This window comes from Pelophylax lessonae, assembly GCF_965119305.1.
Source record: "Pelophylax lessonae genome assembly, chromosome: 6".
In the NCBI taxonomy this organism is placed as follows: domain Eukaryota; kingdom Metazoa; phylum Chordata; class Amphibia; order Anura; family Ranidae; genus Pelophylax; species Pelophylax lessonae.
The window spans coordinates 140119844-140139803 of NC_138773.1; the positions used below are offsets into that span (position 1 = coordinate 140119844).

Below are 19960 nucleotides of genomic sequence, written 5' to 3' on the forward strand. Positions count from 1 at the left end.
AGACAGCCACCCACAACAGGGTGCCAAAAAGCCAGCCACTCACAACGGGGTAACACCAAGCCAGCCACCCACAACAGGGTGCCAGCAGCCAGCCACCCACAACAGGGTGTCAGCAAGCCAACCGCCCGCAACAAGGTGCCAGCAGCCAGCCACCCAACCCACAACAGGGTGCCAGCAAGCCAGTCACCCACAACAGGGTTCCAGCAAGCCAGCCACCCACAACAGGGTTCCAGCAAGCCAGCCACCCACAACAGGGTGCCAGCCAGCCACCCACCCACCCCACAACAGGGTGCCAGCCAGACACCCACCCACCCCACAATAGGTGCCAGCAGCCAGCCCCCCCCCCCACCCCACAACAGGATTCCAGCAAGCCAGCCACCCACAACAGGGTTTCGGCAAGCCAGCCACCCGCCCCACAACAGGGTGCAAGCAGCCAGACACCCACCAACCCCACAAAAGGGTGCCAGCAAGCCAGCCACCCACCCACCCCACAACAGGGTTGCTGCCAATCCAGCCAGCCACCCAACCACAACAGGGTGCCAGCCAGCCACCCACAACAGGGTGACAGCAAGCCAGCAACCCACAACAGGGTGACAGCCAGCCAGCAACCCACAACAGGGTGCCAGCAGCCAGCCACCTACCTCACAACAGGGTTCCAGCAAGCCAGCCACCCACAACAGGGTGCCAGCAAGCCAGCCACACACCCACCCCACAACAGGGTTGCTGCCAATCCAGCCAGCCACCCAACCACAACAGGGTGCCAGCCAGCCACCCACAACAGGGTGACAGCAAGCCAGCAACCCACAACAGGGTGACAGCCAGCCAGCAACCCACAACAGGGTGCCAGCAGCCAGCCACCTACCTCACAACAGGGTTCCAGCAAGCCAGCCACCCACAACAGGGTGCCAGCAAGCCACCCACCCACCCCACAACAGGGTTGCTGCCAATCCAGCCAGCCACCCAACCACAACAGGGTGCCAGCCAGCCACCCACAACAGGGTGACAGCAAGCCAGCAACCCACAACAGGGTGACAGCCAGCCAGCAACCCACAACAGGGTGCCAGCAGCCAGCCACCTACCTCACAACAGGGTTCCAGCAAGCCAGCCACCCACAACAGGGTGCCAGCAAGCCAGCCACACACAACAGGGTGCCAGCCACCCACAACAGGGTGCCAGCAGCAAGCCAACCAGCCACCCCACAACAGGGTTCCAGCAAGCCAGCCACCCACAACAGGGTGCCAGAAAACCAGCCACCCACAACAGGGTGCCAGAAAGCCAGCCACTCACAACATGGTGACAGCCAGCCAACAACCAACAACAGGGTGACAGCCAGCCAGCAGCTACAGCAGGGTGACTGCCAGCCAGCAGCCACAGCAGGGTGACAGCCAGCCAGCAGCCACAGCAGGGTGACAGCCAGCCAGCAGCCACAGCAGGGTGACAGCCAGCCACCCACAACAGGGTGCCAGCAGCCAGCCAGACACCCACCCACCCCACAACAGGCTTCCAGCAAGCCAGCCACCCACAACAGGGTGCCAGCAAGCCACCCACCCACCCACCCACAAGGTGCCAGCCAGCCACGCACCCTACAACAGGGTGCCAGCAGCCAGCCACCCACCCACCCCACAACAGGGTGCCATCAAGCCAGCCATCCACAACAGGGTGCCAGCAAACCAGCCACCCGAAACAGGGTGCCAGCAAGCCAGCCACTCACAACAGGGTGACACCAAGCCAGCAACCCACAACAGGGTGACAGCCAGCCAGCAGCCACAGCAGGGTGAAAGTAAGCCACCCACAACAGGGTGCCAGCAGCAAGCCCGCCACTCACAACAGGGTGCCAGCAAGCCAGCCACCAACAACAGGGTGCCAGCAAGCCAGCCACCAACAACAGGGTGCCAGCAAGCCAGCCACCCACAACAGGCTGCCAGCCAGCCACCCACAACAGGGTGGCAGCCAGCAGCCACAGCAGGGTGGCAGCCAGCAGCCACATCAGGATGGCAGCCAGCAGCCACAGCAGGGTGGCAGCCACACCAGAGTGCCAGCCAGCCACCCCACAACAGGGTGCCAGCAAGCCAGCCACCCACAACAGGGTGCCAGCAAGCCAGCCACCCACAACAGGGTGCCAGCCAGCCACCCACAACAGGGTGCCAGCCAGCCACCCACAACAGGGTGCCAGCCAGCCACCCACAACAGGGTGCCAGCCAGCAGCCACAGCAGGGTGGCAGCCAGCAGCCACAGCAGGGTGGCAGCCAGCAGCCACAGCAGGGTGGCAGCCAGCAGCTACAGCAGGGTGGCAGCCAGCAGCTACAGCAGGGTGGCAGCCAGTAGCCACAGCAGGGTGGAAGCCAGCAGCCACAGCAGGGTGGCAGCCAGCCACCCCACAACAGGGTGCCACCAAGCCAGCCACCCACAACAGGGTGCCACCAAGCCAGCCACCCACAACAGGGTGCCACCAAGCCAGCCACCCACAACAGGGTAACACCAAGCCAGACACCCACAACAGGGTGACACCAAGCCAGCCACCCACAACAACAGGGTGACACTAAGCCAGTCACCCACAACAACAGGGTGACACCAAGCCAGCCACCCACAACAGGGTGACACCAAGCCAGCCACCCACAACAGGGTGACACCAAGCCAGCCACCCACAAGAGGGTGCCAGCCAGCCAGCAGCCACAGCAGGGTGCCAGCCAGCCAGCCACCCACCCACAACAGGGTGCCAGCAAGCCAGCCACCCACAACAGGGTGACACAGAGCAAGCCACCTACAACAGGGTGACACCCTGGTGCTGGACAGAGTAATCACAGAGATGATGGTCACCGATAACCAGCCATTTACAATGGTGTCTGACTATGGATTTAAGCAGTTGATATCCATAGTTGAGCCAGGGTACACACTGAAGAGTGACAAGTATTATCAAACCAAAATGCTGGGAAAGATTCATCAAAAGGTCGTTGAGAAAGTAAAGGCTATGCTGCAACCAAAGAATGCTGGCAACTCATTCTCATTGACTGCTGGTCAGGACAAACAGTGTCACTAATGAAATTTACATGCCGCTTTATTGACAGCGGTTAGACAAAAAGGCAATTGGTGTTGAATACAAAAGTGATGCAAGGATCCCACACTGAGTAGAGTAGAGAAATGTGTCTAGGCATGCTTGAAGACTGGGCAATCAACAAAGACCGAGTGATGCTTGTGCTCCTTCGAGACAGCGGAGCAAACATGCGGAGAGGAATGAGGCTTGCTGATGTGTCAGATCTCAGTTGCATGGCACACAACACCCTCCAACTTGAAAATGATGGTCTGTCAAGCCAGAGAGCTTTGATTGATATAGGCTTTGAGAAGCATGAAGCAATTAAAATGTTGTGCTGGCAAGTATTTTGGATCCTTGATACAAGAACCATGCTTTCTTTTCTGATGATGTATTGGCCAAGGCAAAACAATGGCTGACAGCCAGCATTTTTATAATCTGGAAGAGCAGGATGCTGCAAAAACAGAAAAAATGTCCAAAAAGAAGAGAATCTTCTTCATCGTGGTCAAATTGATGGCATGTTCAGTGTTTTATTGGAGCCTCATGCAGATGATTCTTCTGAATCTGCAATAATGAGCCTGAATGATGAACTTCATCTCTATTTGAAGGAACCAGTAATTAACAGAAGAAGTGGTGATACTCTTCAGAGATGGAGAGAAAATGAGGCACACTGCAAAAGACTTGCCTCTCATGCTAGAAGATACCTCTCTGCTACTCTCTCCTCTCCTGTACCAAGTGAGGGTGTTAATGAAGTGGCAGAAATATATGAAAAAAACAGAAACCCTTTAACAGGTGAACATGCTGAAATGTTATGTTTTCTTCACTATAATATTGTTCTACTTAACTGAGAGTATTGAAAAGTGTATTAGTACTAGTGTCCACTCCAATCCACTGTTTAGCTTTTGTCTAGCTTTTTTTTCTAGCAGTTTTGCACTGACTGCAGTAGTGATTTAAAATTATTGCAGTGATTGAGTGCACTACTGCAGCAGTTTACGCATCATTCACAATCACGTGATTTGAAACTCATGTCCCTGCAAGTGAAAGCTGTGTGGTTTTCCTATCAGTTTTCATGCAGGGAAGGTGTGAAGAACAAAATGTAGACAAAAAGTTACCGTGCCAAATTGGCCCTTACCCCTATTGAGGGTTCAAAAAACAAATTTTGGGACAGAGAAAGACGGGGCTTTACGGGCCTGTGGGAGTGGAAGGATCAGAAAATAGAACCAGTAGTAAAATCAAAATTACATTTTATTGGTTTCTCAAAGTATATAAAAAACAAGCATGGATGACCATGCGTGTATATTAACGAACAATTACAACATACAATGATTAAAATATAATGTCACTGTGATTATAGAAACATATCCCATAAGGGTTTAGAGGCAAAAAAACAAAGCCTGTATAGGTGGAGGGTAGGTCTCAAGCTGGATTCGGTCACGATAGGTCCCCAGCAAGCCGACGCGTTTCGCTTAAGGCTTCCTCAGGGCCTGAGAGACCCTAATAGACCGATGTTTCCTTTTCAACAGTGACTTGTGTGGGCGGCAGGGCTGTGGCGGTACATATAATGTTCGGAAGATAATATCTCCATATTTACCATATAGAATTTATATAGGTGTCACGTAAAACACTTTTGTATATATATCCAATGTGTTGAATTGTAGTTGTATCATCAAGGTCAAGGCTGCCATAAATAACTCCAATCTTAGCAGATAGTTGTCCTCTTCCTGGATTGTTTATCCATATATGCAATGACCCTCAGGTACATTCCATTTAGTGTCACTATTGCACTCGTTTGAGCCAGGTTTTAGAGACCTCTATGCAGTTTGTAGGGAAAATATCCCCAATCTACTTGCCCTAGGTGGCAGTAGGGTTGACCTCTCCTCAAACTAAAAGGTGCTCCAGGCAGGGAAATATGACCTATATAAACATATATTTCAGTTAAATGGACCCAGGGTCCTGGGCTGTCCACGCCCTCTGTATCACCGTACGTGTTACAACCTGCCGGTGGTAACACGTACGGTGATACAGAGGGCGTGGACAGCCCAGGACCCTGGGTCCATTTAACTGAAATATATGTTTATATAGGTCATATTTCCCTGCCTGGAGCACCTTTTAGTTTGAGGAGAGGTCAACCCTACTGCCACCTAGGACAAGTAGATTGGGGATATTTTCCCTACAAACTGCATAGAGGTCTCTAAAACCTGGCTCAAACGAGTGCAATAGTGACACTAAATGGAATGTACCTGAGGGTCATTGCATATATGGATAAACAATCCAGGAAGAGGACAACTATCTGCTAAGATTGGAGTTATTTATGGCAGCCTTGACCTTGATGATACAACTACAATTCAACACATTGGATATATATACAAAAGTGTTTTACGTGACACCTATATAAATTCTATATGGTAAATATGGAGATATTATCTTCCGAACATTATATGTACCGCCACAGCCCTGCCGCCCACACAAGTCACTGTTGAAAAGGAAACATCGGTCTATTAGGGTCTCTCAGGCCCTGAGGAAGCCTTAAGCGAAACGCGTCGGCTTGCTGGGGACCTATCGTGACCGAATCCAGCTTGAGACCTACCCTCCACCTATACAGGCTTTGTTTTTTTGCCTCTAAACCCTTATGGGATATGTTTCTATAATCACAGTGACATTATATTTTAATCATTGTATGTTGTAATTGTTCGTTAATATACACGCATGGTCATCCATGCTTGTTTTTTATATACTTTGAGAAACCAATAAAATGTAATTTTGATTTTACTACTGGTTCTATTTTCTGATCCTTCCACTCCCACAGGCCCGTAAAGCCCCGTCTTTCTCTGTCCCAAAATTTGTTTTTTGTGAAGAACAAAACTTTAATTTTAATAAACAAACATTAACATGTTCAGTACCAAATTTGTCTCAAAAATTCTTTATTTTTCAAAACTTTAAATGTACAAAATATCGGCCCATATCGGCCGATACTGATACTTAGTGACCAAAATATTGGTATTGGCCCTGAAAAAACCATATCGGGCTATCCCTAGTTTAGAGGATGCAATTTCTATTTATTTTTGTCTTTTGCCTGAACTAGATGGGACATCTATATGGACAAGTATATACCATGAAACATGATGCAGAGTTGTACTTACCTTGTAATGGCAGCAAAAAAATTAACCACAGTGGGAAGGCATATCTTTAGTGGGTTCAGCTGACACATAACGATTCGTTCAAAGTTCAGAGCTTGGAGGTATGCCAAACCTTTCCAAATAACAAACAGAAAAATCAGAGTGTTAAGCTTCATGTTCTTGACTTGGCATATATAGTAAAAACAACCTCAGCCTACAACAATTAAACTGATAATAATTGTAATGGATCATCATACATATTAGTTAAGAAATCTTCAACGTAATGATCCAGCAGAGATACAGAGAGATGTCCTACCTCCTATCACCACTAAGTAAAACTGACCTTATTTATTATGTGTAGTTGAGTATAGCTACTAGACGAAGCTGTGCCCTTAGGCCTAATATTAATTTTTCTATAGTCAGATTATATCTATCTAAAGCTGGGACTTTTATTGCTATCAAAATTCAACAACTATCATTTAATGGTAATCAAATGGTATTAAAGTGGTTATAAAAGTTTTAGTTTTTTTTTTCCTTAATGCATTCTCGGCTCTGTGATGAGGCAGTGGAGGGCAGGGCCAAGCCGCACTGTGTGTGTCCATAGACACACACACAATGCATCTTGGGATGCATTGGGAAAGGCATCTTTCCTGATTTTGATCGATACCGGGCTAAGGGAAAGACCATCGTTTAGGGAGCGCCTGCGGAGGCCTCCTACAAGATTGACTCCTATGTTTTCTTCCCCACCCATTCCTCCCTCACCTCCCACGTCTCCTGGTGATGGTGCGTCTGGTTGTGAACCCATGCAGCTGCGGTACACTCCCCTTTCCGAGGCTGAGCGGGCCTTTAGGAGGGAGGGCCGATGCCTGTATTGGGGCCTTGGTGGGCATTTCCTGAAATCTTGTCCTACCCGTCCGGGAAACGCTCGCACCTAAGATCCCAGCGGCGACAGACCTTTGGTGGATTTTCCTCATCCTTGGTTTCCTGTAAAGATATTAATCACAGTTGTCCTCTCCTTGGCAGCAGGTTCGGTGGTTATTCAGGCATTGGTAGATTCCGGTGCTGGTGGTTACTTTATTGACAGTACGTTTGCTGCTGGGAATTCCATACCCTTGCAGCCCCGTGTTTCTCCACTAGTCATTGAGGCGATTGATGGCAGACCCCTGCAATTGGCACAGGTTACCCACGAGACTGTTCTGGATGTAATGGCGATAGGGGCTGTTCACAGGGAGTCAACCTGTTTCCAGGTTATATCGTCCCCACACTACTCTGTTGTTTTGGGGTACCCTTGGCTTCAGAAACACAATCCAACCTTTGATTGGCAGTCGGTCGTGATCCTTTCTTGGTCTCCACAGTGTGGCGCTGTTTGTATCCATGGGCCTGTTAAGATACGTTGTACCTCCTCAGATTCAGTGTTGCCTACTGAATATACTGTAATGAGTATCAAGGTGTATTTGACAAGGTGCGCGCTGGTACTCTTCCACCTCACCGTCCATACGACTGTGCCATAGATTTGCAACCTGGTGCCATTCCCCCTCGTGGCAGGGTTTATCCTCTCTCAGTTGCGGAGTATAAGGCCATGGAGGAGTACGTGGTGGATGATCTTGTCCGGGGGCACATTTTCGTGAGTCTATTTCTCCAGCGGGTGCCGGTTTTTTCTTCGCAAAAAAGAAGGGGGGTGAGTTAAGACCTTGCATTGATTATAGGCGCCTCAATCACATCACGGTCAAGAATGCTAACCACATTCCGTTGATTACTGAATCGTTCGACTGCCTCAAGAGAGTAACGGTCTTTACCAAACTTGACCCAAGGGCCGTGTATAACCTCGTAATGATCACACTACCTGGATGTCAGACGGGTGCAGCAATGGTTACATGAGAATAGGCTTTTCTGTAAGCTTGAGATATGTGAATTCCACCTGTCTCGGGTTGCCTTTTTGGGCTACATCATTTCAGCGGAGGGTTTCTCCATGGACCCTCAGAAGGTTTCGGCTGTTCTACAATGGCCTCGCCCTAGTGGTCTCCGTTCCATTCAACGTTTCCCTAGGTTTGCCAACTACTATCGGAAATTTATCAGGAACTTTTCCTCTTTGGCCAAACCTATCTCAGATCTGACCAAGAAGGGCAGTGATACCCACAATTGGACGCCTGCTGCCATCCAAGCTTTCGAAGCCCTCCATTCTGCTTTTGCTTCGACTCCCATACTTTCTCATCCCAATCCTGATTTGCCCTTTGTCCTAGAGGTGGATGCGTCTGGGAAGGGAGTAGGCACCCTCCTGTCTCAGCGTTGGACACCTGATGGACCCTTACTTCCTTGTGGGTTCTACTCCAAGAAGCTGTCTCCAGCTGAATGCAATTATGAGATTAGGGAGAGAGAGCGCTTGGCCATTATCCTGGCTCTCAAGGAGTGGAGACACTTGATTGAAGGTTCTGTGGTTCCAGTTCTCATTCTCACCAATCATAAGAATCTGATGTATCTCTCGGAGGCCAAGAGGCTCACACCCCGTCAAGCGAGATGGGCCTTATTCCTGCCCAACCTGATGCTCCCACAGAGAAGCCTGCTGGCAAATGCTTTGTACTTGAGGGGTTGCGCATCAGAATGTTGCGCACTTACTAGAATTTCAAGACTGATGGTCATCCTGGTAAAAAACAGATGTCCTGGGCTATTTCCCGTCAATTTTGGTGGCCAACTCTCCGCACTGATATTGCTGCGTATGTGGCTGCTTGATCGGTCTGTGCCAAGAACACATCTCTGTGGCACCTTCCCTTGGGCCTACTGCATCCCATTCCTAAAGGAGAGCATCTCTGGTCTCACCTGACCATGGATTTTATTGTGGAACTTCCCATGTCTTGAGGTTACATGGTTATCCTCATGGTTGTCAAAAGGTTCTCCAAAATGTGCCACTGTGTTCCATTTAAGCGGCTGCCTAGCGCTCAGGAGCTTGCCTCTGTGTTTGCCAGGGAGGTTTTATGCTTACATGGGTTGCCTAAGGAGATTGTCTCGGACCATGGGAGCCAGTTTGTCTCCAGGTTCTGGCGCGCCTTTTGCTCCCAGTTGGATATTCAACTCTCCTTCTCCTTGGCCCACCACCTGCAGTCCAATGGTGCCGCTGAGCATTCCAGCCAAGCTCTGGAGCAATTTCTCTGCTGCTATATCTCTGACGATCAAGACAATTGGGTTGATCTGCTACCCTGGGCAGAGTTTGCCAGGAACTCTGCCATCAACTCGTCTTCTGGAATGTCTCCATTCATTGCCAATTATGGGTTCCAACCCGTTGTCTTGCCTGAGTCGTTGTCGCCACAGGACATCCCGGCTCTATTCCTCTTGGGTGCAGATTCCAGAGTCTTTACGAGTCTCTGCACAGCGTCAGAAGCTCGAGACAGACCGGAGACGTTTATCTGCTCCTTCATACCAGGTCGAGGAGAGGGTGTGGTTGTCGATATGTAATCTCAACCTCAGGGTACCCACTCCTAAACTGGCACCCCGTTTTGTTGGGCCTTTTCACACCCTCTGTTAAGGTGAACCCGGTGGCCTATGCCCTTGATCTTCCTCCTTGCATGCGTATCTCCAATGTCTTTCACGTGTCACTTTTGAAGCCACTGGTTTGCAATCGCTATACTTCTTCTCCTCCTCGCCCTCATCCCATTGCTGTGGGCAATCATGAGGAGTATAAGGTTAGCAGCATCTTGGATTCTCGTCTGTTCCAAGGTCAGGTTCAATACCTGGCGCACTGGAAGGGTTATGGTCCTGAGGAGCACTCCTGGGTTCCCTCCACTGATGTTCATGTTCCTGCCCCTCTATGCGCTTTCCTTGCTCGCTTTCCTCAGAAAACATTTTTTTCAAGGTCTTACCTTGCCTTCCTGTTGACAGCCATCTTGGACATGTGCAGACTGCTGTCTTTTATAAACTCTGTTTGCATCATCACTTGCCTGCTGCCTGGGCATCTCTCAGTGATGATGTTGCACACCTGACTATATACAGTGCCATGCGAGAGTATTTGGCCCCTTGAACATTGTGACCTTTTGCCACATTTCAGGCTTCAAACAAAGATATAAAACTGTAAATTTTTGTGAAGAATCAACAACAAGTGGGACACAATCATGAAGTGGAACGAAATTTATTGGATATTTCAAACTTTTTTAACAAATAAAAAACTGAATAATTGGGCGTGAAAAATTATTCAGCCCCTTTAAGTTAATACTTTGTAGCGCCACCTTTTGCTGCGATTACAGCTGTAAGTCGCTCGGGGTATATCAGTTTTGCACATCGAGAGACTGAAATTTTTGCCCATTCCTCCTTGCAAAACACCTCGAGCCCAGTGAGGTTGGATGGAGAGCGTTTGTGAACAGCATTCAGTTCTTTCCACAGATTCTCGATTGGATTCAGGTCTGGACTTTGACTTGGCCATTCTAACACCTGGATATGTTTATTTGTGAACCATTCCATTGTAGATTTTGCTTTATGTTTTGGATCATTGTCTTGTTGGAAGACAAATCTCCGTCCCAGTCTCAGGTCTTTTGCAGACTCCATCTTCCAGAATGGTCCTGTATTTGGCTCCATCCATCTTCCCATCAATTTTAACCATCTTTCCTGTCCCTGCTGAAGAAAAGCAGGCCCAAACCATGATGCTGCCACCACCATGTTTGACAGTGGGGATGGTGTGTTCAGGGTGATGAGCTGTGTTGCTTTTAAGCCAAACATAACGTTTTGCATTGTTGCCAAAAAGTTTGATTTTGGTTTCATCTGACCAGAGCACCTTCTTCCACATGTTTGGTGTGTCTCCCAGGTGGCTTGTGGCAAACGTTAAAGGACACTTTTTATGGCTATCTTTAAGAAATGGCTTTCTTCTTGCCACTCTTCCATAAAAGCCAGATTTGTGCTGTATATGTTGTCCTATGGACAGAGTCTCCCACCTCAGCTGTAGATCTCTGCAGTTCATCCAGAGTGATCATGGGCCTCTTGGCTGCATCTCTGATCTGTCTTCTCTTTGTATGAGCTGAAAGTTTAGAGGGACGGCCATGTCTTTGTAGATTTGCAGTGGTCTGATACTCCTTCCATTTCAATATTATCGCTTGCACAGTGCTCCTTGGGATGTTTAAAGCTTGGGAAATCTTTTTGTATCCAAGTCCGGCTTTAAACTTCTCCACAACAGTATCTCGGACCTGCCTGGTGTGTTCCTTGTTCTTCATGATGCTCTCTGCGCTTTAAACGGACCTCTGAGACTAGCACAGTGCAGGTGCATTTATACGGAGACTTGATTACACACAGGTGGATTCTATTTATCATCATTAGTCATTTAGGTCAACATTGGATCATTCAGAGATCCTCAATGAACTTCTGGAGAGAGTTTGCTGCACTGAAAGTAAAGGGGCTGAATAATTTTGCACGCCCAATTTTTCCAGTTTTTTTATTTGTTAACAAATTTTGAAATATCCAATAAATTTTGTTCCACTTCATGATTGTGTCCCACTTGTTGTTGATTCTTCACAAAAAATTACAGTTTTATATCTTTAGGTATGAAGCCTGAAATGTGGCAAAAGGTCGCAAAGTTCAAGGGGGCCGAATACTTTCGCAAGGCACTGTAGATAAAAAAACAACTGCGCTAGTCCAGAAATAAAAAAGCAGCAACTTCAAGTGTGACCAACACCCCAAAAAACAGTAATATAAATAAGTTGCGCTAGAAAAATGAAACGTAAAATTTGAATTATATGGTAATCAAAAAAATGTCAACCATAAAACACAGAAGAGGACGCCATAGCATAAAATCCCACGAGTAATTTATTAGGTAAAATTTACCTAATAAATTACTCGTGGGATTTTATGCTATGGCGTCCTCTTCTGTGTTTTATGGTTGACGCTCCTCTCCAACATCCTGAGTCCCTAGCGGAGGCCACAGAAGATTGATCGTATGAGCATACCAACCTTGCCCATTTTTACCTGGAGTCGGTAAGGGTATTTAGAATCGGTGTCACCCACTCTGGTTTTGCATGATCGGGACCCCTTGTTAATTTTTCATGCTCTTTATACTCGTCACTTTGGTAAGCTGCATTCCTATCGGGGGAGGTGTCTGGCTTTTCAATTTTGGCTATTTTTTCTTACACTTTGGTAAGGAGTATCTATTGAGTTCAATTGGTGGTTGAGTTTTCGCTTATTTTCACGTCTACTTACTAGATCCATTTTTTAGCATTTGGATTTTTTGGTGTCTCCTATCACTTTGGGTGTTACCTTCTTACTGGTTATTTTGGTTTTACGCTATGGTGTTTTTTATTTATGTATTCCACATGCAATCATCATACTGAGGCGATCTACGTGGGAACCGTGAGGTCCACCGTGGTCAACTTCCCGAGTGCATCTGGAATTGTTGTCACCTTTGGCATTTACTTATTTTGTTTCCGGTAAGCGGTACCTGCACAGTTACCCCACATCACGTTTCCAACTATTGGACATTTACACGGAAATTTTTTGATTACCATATAATTCAAATTATATGTTTCATTTTTCTAGCGCAACTTATTTAAATTACTGTATATATATATATATATATATATATATATCACATGTTGGCTTGCAGTGCTTTGCCCTTGTGTTTGTACTCCAAGGTGCATCACTGCTAGCAGTCTTCTGCTCTCAGTGTTCCTTCGTTGACGACTTTCCTGGCTCTCGATTCTGTATCGGCAGTTGATCTGGCATTGTCAGACTACCCACCTGTGGACTCAACCCAAGCTTGGATGACTACCCGCTTCTAGACTCGATCCCGGCTTGGGTGACTACCTGCTCTGGACTTGCCCCCGGCTGTTTCTGATTTCACTCCTCACTCTTGCTGTGCGTTTATTGTTGTTGCTCTAATAAACCGCTTTATTTTACTTGCATCTTCATGTGGTCTGTTTCCTGGCACCCTGACATATTCTGCATAACTGCGAGAAGAACAATAATCCAAAAATGAGATGATAAAGGAAAGGTATGGTGGCGCTGCCTAAAGGTAAAGTGTCATGTGTGCAAAAATATATAATGGCATAGCATGTGAATAAAGTGTTAAATGTGATCAGGTATGACCATACTAAAAATAATAAATAAATATAAATAAAGTGCAAGGTGCAAATGGGTACAATAAAGCCTAATTATAGTACTGAATAAATGCAATTATTACAATACTAAAAATTATTATAACAAATCACAAAATTTATATCATCATCAAAAAATATATGAAAAAAAAAATAATAAAAAAATGATAAAAAATGTATTACATCATCCAGTAGTCCCAATAATTGTGCAAAGTGCAAAAACTTGTGCAAAAACAATGGTGGAAATCACTCCAAAATCACAGCAATAGTGCTTCATCAACTGGACCGCACTCTCCAAACGGAGGTACCCCTACGGGGGTGACAGGTAAATAGCCAGCAAAGTAAAGTTGGACTCCCCTAACCACTCTGGTACCAACTGGCACAGATAGACTCTCAGCCCACGCTTCTTATAAGGTAGTTCCTATCCAATGTTCGTATAAATGGTGGAATTTCCTCATGGCCATGCAGGAAGAAGAGGAATTTCTTTCTGAATCACACACTAGATAAGCATGGTCAAGCATTTCCTCTTCAAAGGGCAAATTGGCTGCTTGAACAAGGTAATTATGGGAATCACTCTGGTCTGTGTATCAGCCCTAAAGTTGAATACACAGCTAAAAGTAGAGTTGGACTCCGCCAACCACTCTGCTGGCTATATACCTGTGCCCCCTGTAGGGGTACCTCCGTTTGGTGGGTGTGGTCCAATTGGGGGAGAACTATTGCACCTGCTTGCACAGAGTGATTTTCACACCATCAGAATTGCAAACTATTTTTTTTGCATGAGTTTTTGCCCTTTGCACAATTATTGGGACTATTGGATATAATATTTTTTTTATCATTTATTTTATTTTTTTATATATTTTTTTAAAGATAAGATCAATTTTGTAATTTGTTATAATAATTTTAAGTTTTGTAATAATTGCATTTGTTAGGTACTATATTTAGGCTTTATTGTACCCATTTGCACCTTGCGCTTTATTTATTTTTATTATTTTTTGTATGGTCACACCTGATCACATTTTACAATTTATTCACATGCTATGCCATTATATATTTTTGCACATTTGTTTTTTTTTCTTTGCACACATGACACTTTACATTTAGGCAGCGCCACCATACCTTTCCTTTTTCATATTATTATACTCCTCTGGGTATTTGAGGTAGGCAGCAGCCTTAATATTCCTTAGATATCCTAGCGCGGAATCAATACATTTTTTTTTTAATAATCCAAAAACACTTTTGCGCTAAACCCAGGGATATTCTTCTATCTAACGTCTAATGCCCATCAAGGGTGCAGCCCTCCTCCAACCGGGAAACCCTGCCTTACCACAGACAACTTTTGTTTTTACAGATGGACAAATGGATACTCACATCAAAGTTAAAACATCAAGCAACACCGAAATGCTCCAGCTGGAATGCAATGCAGTTCATCCTGGGTGGAAATGGCTGGACAGCTAACGTGTTTCGGGAGTCATGCCCCTTTCCTCAGAGCTGACTCCACTACACACTTTTTGGCCCCAAATATGGTGAAAGATCATGGGACCCCTCCCACAGGAAATTGAACACCTGGGCAGAGTTCCCAGGGACTACACCCTGTCTTAAAACATATAAAAAATATGTATATATATTTAACTAAACAAATGATGATGATATAATATAATAAAAATATATATATATTAAGGCGAACATAAAAATGCATACCATATTTAAGGCCAAGTGTGTAATGGAGTTAGCTCTGAGAAGGGGGGCATGACCCCCAAAACGCATTAGCTGTCCAGCCATTTTGTGCCCCGGACGAACTGCACTGCGTTCCAGCTGGAGCATCTGTGTTGCCTGATGTTTTAATTTAGGTGTGAGTATCCATTTGTCCATGTGGATTAAATAAATATGGTCTGTGGTAATGCACGAGGTGGTTGTGCCCTCCTGGGTGTTTTTTTGCAGTTGATAACTGCGAGAAAGTATGAAGAGTTTTAAATCCAATGTGTTTCTAAGATTAAGATTAAAGTTCAATTTCTCTAAAAATAATTTGTAATGGGGTACGTTTTCAAAGATTATTATGAGTGGAGAGGACTGTTGAGTCATCCTTTAGAAGAGTAGGGTGTTAACAATGCTTTAACTCCTTGTACATTCCGGCACAGTTGTACACCAATCACAAGTTATCTCAAGCAGAGTTATTAGCCCCGACAGTCTATTTTTTGGGAATACAAAATAATTAGCCTGTATGTTGTGGAGACAGAGAGTATGTGGGTCTGTGCAGTATTCAAAAGAAAATGGGTCATAGCTGAGAACACTTAGTATACAAACATGCTATGTGTTGTCAGCCTACATCAAGACTTAGGCTGGCCATACCCGAGTAATTTTGTTTTTGTTCAACCGAGCAGGTTGAACGAAAAATAATGTTTCAAAGTGTGGATGGGGGAATCCCTCCCACTGATCTATAGTATTATGACAGTGGGGAAGCTTCCCCGCCGTTAGAATGCACTGATCAGCACCAGGCTGGTTGTACACAAGTTGATCGATGGATCAACTTGTGTACAACCAGCCAGCCCAAACACTGATCAAAATTTGGCTGGTCCCTGCCGAATCGGCAGGATATAGTTTCATGTATGGCAGGTTTTAGGAGTTGAGTACATGTCTGGCAGATGATCAGGATTTTTTCTGTACTTGCAGCTTCTTTAAAAAGGATAAAACATTCAGGGTACGATTACTGCAATATGAGTTAAGCCGGCTATAGACAGCTTGAACCATGGATGGTTCAGCAGGGACCAGCTAAGATTCAAACCATGTAATGGCAGTGTGATTGTACCACAGTTTATCAATTAACCTGGGTACAAACCAGCCTATTGAATATTTATTTTGATTATAGCCAGCAGCTACAGCCGCAACAGTTGTCACTGTGTGTTTGTTTTCCGGCAGGGATGGCTAACCCCGCACCCCCACACACTGGGAAAATATATAGTTACATAGTTTTTGAGGTTGAAAAAAGACATCAGTCCATCCAGTTCAACCTATGATGTGTGTGTGTTTGCTGTTAACCGTACATTGTATACCCCTTTATGTTGTGGTCTTTAAGGTGCCCATCTAATAGTTTTTTGAAATTATCGATGCTCTCTGCTGATACCACTGCTTGTGGAAGAGAATTCCACATCCTTACTGCTCTGACAGTAAAGAACCCCCTACGTATTTTAAGATTAAACCATTTTTCCTCTAGTTTTAGTGAGTGGTCACGTGTCTTATTGTATTCCCTTTCTCTGAAAAGTTTGTTCCTTATGCTAGGGTCCTCACCAGTACAGTATTTGTACATTGATATCATATCCCCCCTCAAGCGTCTCTTCTCCAGAGAGAATAAGTTCAATGCTTGTAGTCTTTCCTCATAGCTGATGTCCTCCATTCCCCTAATTATTTTTGTTGCTCTTCTCTGGACTCTCTCCAGTTCTAGCACATCCTTTCTGAGGACCGGTGCCCAGAACTGGATGGAATACTCCAGGATGTGGCTGGACCAGAGTCTTGTAGAGTGGGAGAATAATCTCTTATTTCTAAAGTGAATCCACTTTTTTATACATGCCAGTATTTTGTTGGCTTTGCTTGCAGCGGCTTGGCATTGCATGCCACTGTCAAGCCTATTGTCCACTAGTACCCCCAGGTCCTTTTCCATCTTAGATTCACCCAGAGGTCCCCCCCTAGTGAGTAGCTTGCTTTTGTGTTGTGCTGGATATCCCCTCCTCTAGGTAGTTTATGAATAAATTAAACAGGATTGGCTCCAGGACAGAACCTTGGGGGACCCCACTTTCCACACCCGCCCAATCAGAGTACTCCCCATTTATCACAACCCTCTGGACTCTCCCCTGGAGCCAGTTCTCTATCCAGGTACTCACCCCATGGTCCATACCTATGTACCTTAGTTTGTACAGTAAGCGTTTGTGGCGGACTTTGTCAAATGCCTTTGCAAAGTTCAGATACACCACATCTACAGGCCTTCCTTTGTCTAGATGGCAACTCACTTCATCATCTTCAAGGTTAATAGATTGGTCTGGCAAGAACGATTTTTCATGAATACATGCTGATTACTACTAATACCACCGTTTTCATTACTAAAGTCTTGTATATAGTCCCTTAACATCACCTCCAAAATCTTGCAGACTACAGATGTTAGGCTGACAGGTCTATAGTTACCCGGGATATATCTCGGCCCTTTTTTAAATATTGGTACCACGTTGGCTTTTTTCCAATCAGCTTGCCCCATACCCGTCTGTAGCCTATCCTTAAAGATCAAGAATAATGGTCTGGCTATCACCTGGCTGAGTTCCTTAAGTACCCTCAGGTGCAAGCCATCCGGTCCCGGTGATTTATTTATGTTAAGTTTCTCTAGTTTAGTTCTAAGTCTATCTTCTGTTAACCATGGGGGTACTTCCTGAGGTGTATTATTTAATTTATCATTACAAGCTGGGTTAGTGTAGCCCCCCGATTCTTTTGTGAAGACTGAAGAGAAGAAATTATTTAACACTTTCGCCTTCTCTCTGTCCTCTGTGGCCAGCTTCCCTTCTTCATCTTTTATGGGGCCAATATGTTCTGGCCTCGCTTTCTTACTATTTATATACTTAAAGAATTTCTTGGGTTTTTTTTTTTACTCTCTTCCGCTATATGTCTCTCTTGTTCTATTTTAGCCGCTTTCATTTCGCTTTTACATTTCTTATTGCACTCTTTGTAATGCTTGAATGCTGCCAATGACCCCTCAGCCTTGTATTTTTTGAAGGCCTTTGCTTTAGTATTAATATGCATTTTTATGTTGGAGTGGAGTTTAGCCACCCAGGGTTTACTTTTGTTCTTTTAAATTTATTCCCCTTTGGAATGCACTGGCCAATCCATTTGTTGAGTATGCTCTTAAAGCACTCCCATTTTCCTCCGTGTTCTTTGTTCCCAGGGTTCTATCCCATTTGATATTTTCTAGCAAAGAGCGCAGTTTAGGGAAATTGGCTCTTTTGAAATTCAGTGTCCTTATATTACCCTTGTGTTTCCTATTACTATGATTAATACTGAAACTAATTGACCTATGGTCACTGTTTCCTAAGTTGCCCCGTATTTCTATATCCATGAGCAGGTCTGTATTGTTGGTAATCAGTAGATCTAGTACCGCATTGTTTCTTGTCGGTGCGTTCACCATCTGACCCATGAAATTGTCCTGCAAAACATTTATGGAACTGCCAAGCCTTAGATGAATCTGCGGTTCCTTCTGCCCAGTCTATATCTGGATAATTAAAGTCCCCCATTATAATGTCATTTCACATCCTTGCTGCCAATCCAATCTGTGAAAGGAGGTCCGCCTCCCCCTCCTTCCTTTGGTTGGGGGGTCTATAGCATACACCCAATATTACTTTTCCCATAGTGCCTTCCCTTTGAAGTTCTACCCATAGGGATTCTACCTCGTCCATAGCTCCATTATTAATATCATCCCTCATATTTACCTGTACATTGTTCTTAATATACAGCCATTCCCCTCCCCCTTTTTTACATTCTCTATCTCTGCGATAAAGGGAATACCCCTGAATGGTCGCCAGCCAATCATGAGAGCTATCAAACCAAGTCTCTGTAATCCCCCCAAAATATAAGTCCTCCTTATACATCAGCAGCTCCAGGTCTCCCATCTTGTTGGCCAGGCTTCTAACATTGGTATACAAACCTCGTAATTTTGTCCGGTTGCATACTACATCTTCGATTGATGTTGTTTGTAGGCTGCTCTTGCGATTTTTTTCCCCATACCCACCTTGGATTTAGGAAATCTGAACACCCTACCGTTAATGTCCCCATTTGTGCCTGCTGAACCTTGCTCCCCGCTGGCTAATTCTACATCTGTACCCTCCCCCCCCATCACCTAGTTTAAAAGCCCCTCTAATTTGTTGGCCATCTTCTCACCCAGTACGGTTGCACCCTCCCCATTTAGGTGCAATCCGTCTCTAAAGAGCCGGTAGCCGACTGAGAAGTTGGCCCAGTTCTCCAGGAACCCGAAACCCTCCTTACTACACCAGCTCCTCGGCCACTTGTTAACTTCCCTAATCTCCCGCTGCCTCTCTGTTGTGGCTCGAGGTACAGGTAGTATTTCTGAAAATACTACCTCGGAGGTCCTGTTCCTTAACTTAGCGCCTAAGTCCCTGAAATCGTTTTTTAGGACTCTCCATCTCCCTCTGCCTATGTCATTGGTACCCACGTGTACCATGACAGCTGGGTCTTCCCCAGCCCCACCCAGTAATCTGTCAAATAAAATAGAGTAATTCACAAAGTCAGTGTTGACGGGGGAAAACGTGATAGCAGGAAACAAAATTACCCCATCTATGGCCAGCTTTAGAGTATAAGTGACTTATGTTTAAAGATACATAATAGACTGAGTAAGTGAGAGCAAATAAAAGAGGAACAAACCATTAGATAAAGTATTCCAATATTGCTAAACTGCATTATTTCCTTTCTCTGATGCCTGGGAGGTAATCAGGCTAGATGTGTTGATAAGTATTAGTAGCAGAAGAAATACTATACTGCACACACACCCGCTACTGGAGTGTGTGAAAACGGGTGGAGTTATGGGTATGAAAGAACCACTATAAGGCTGGGTTCACAGCAGGGCTACTTCAAAGTCACCCGACTCTGAAGCCGCCCCGTGCAGTGCGACTTCAGCGGGGCTTGCAAACAACTTCTCTAATAGAAGTCAACGCAAGTCGCTCCCAAAGTAGTGCAGGAACCTTTTTCTAAGTCGGACCGACTTGAGTTGC

General features: G+C 45.6%; 1 protein-coding gene across 3 annotated transcripts in view; it reads right to left on the reverse strand.

The window, feature by feature from the left end:
• Positions 1-19960, reverse strand: part of RRN3 (RRN3 homolog, RNA polymerase I transcription factor) — a 1162251-nt gene that overhangs the window by 57374 nt on the left and 1084917 nt on the right. For all 3 annotated transcript variants that reach the window (XM_082260368.1, XM_082260367.1, XM_082260369.1), the window contains exon 14: positions 6169-6277. In XM_082260368.1, coding sequence (XP_082116494.1) covers positions 6169-6277 — 109 coding nt within the window. The remainder of the gene's footprint in view (positions 1-6168; positions 6278-19960) is intronic.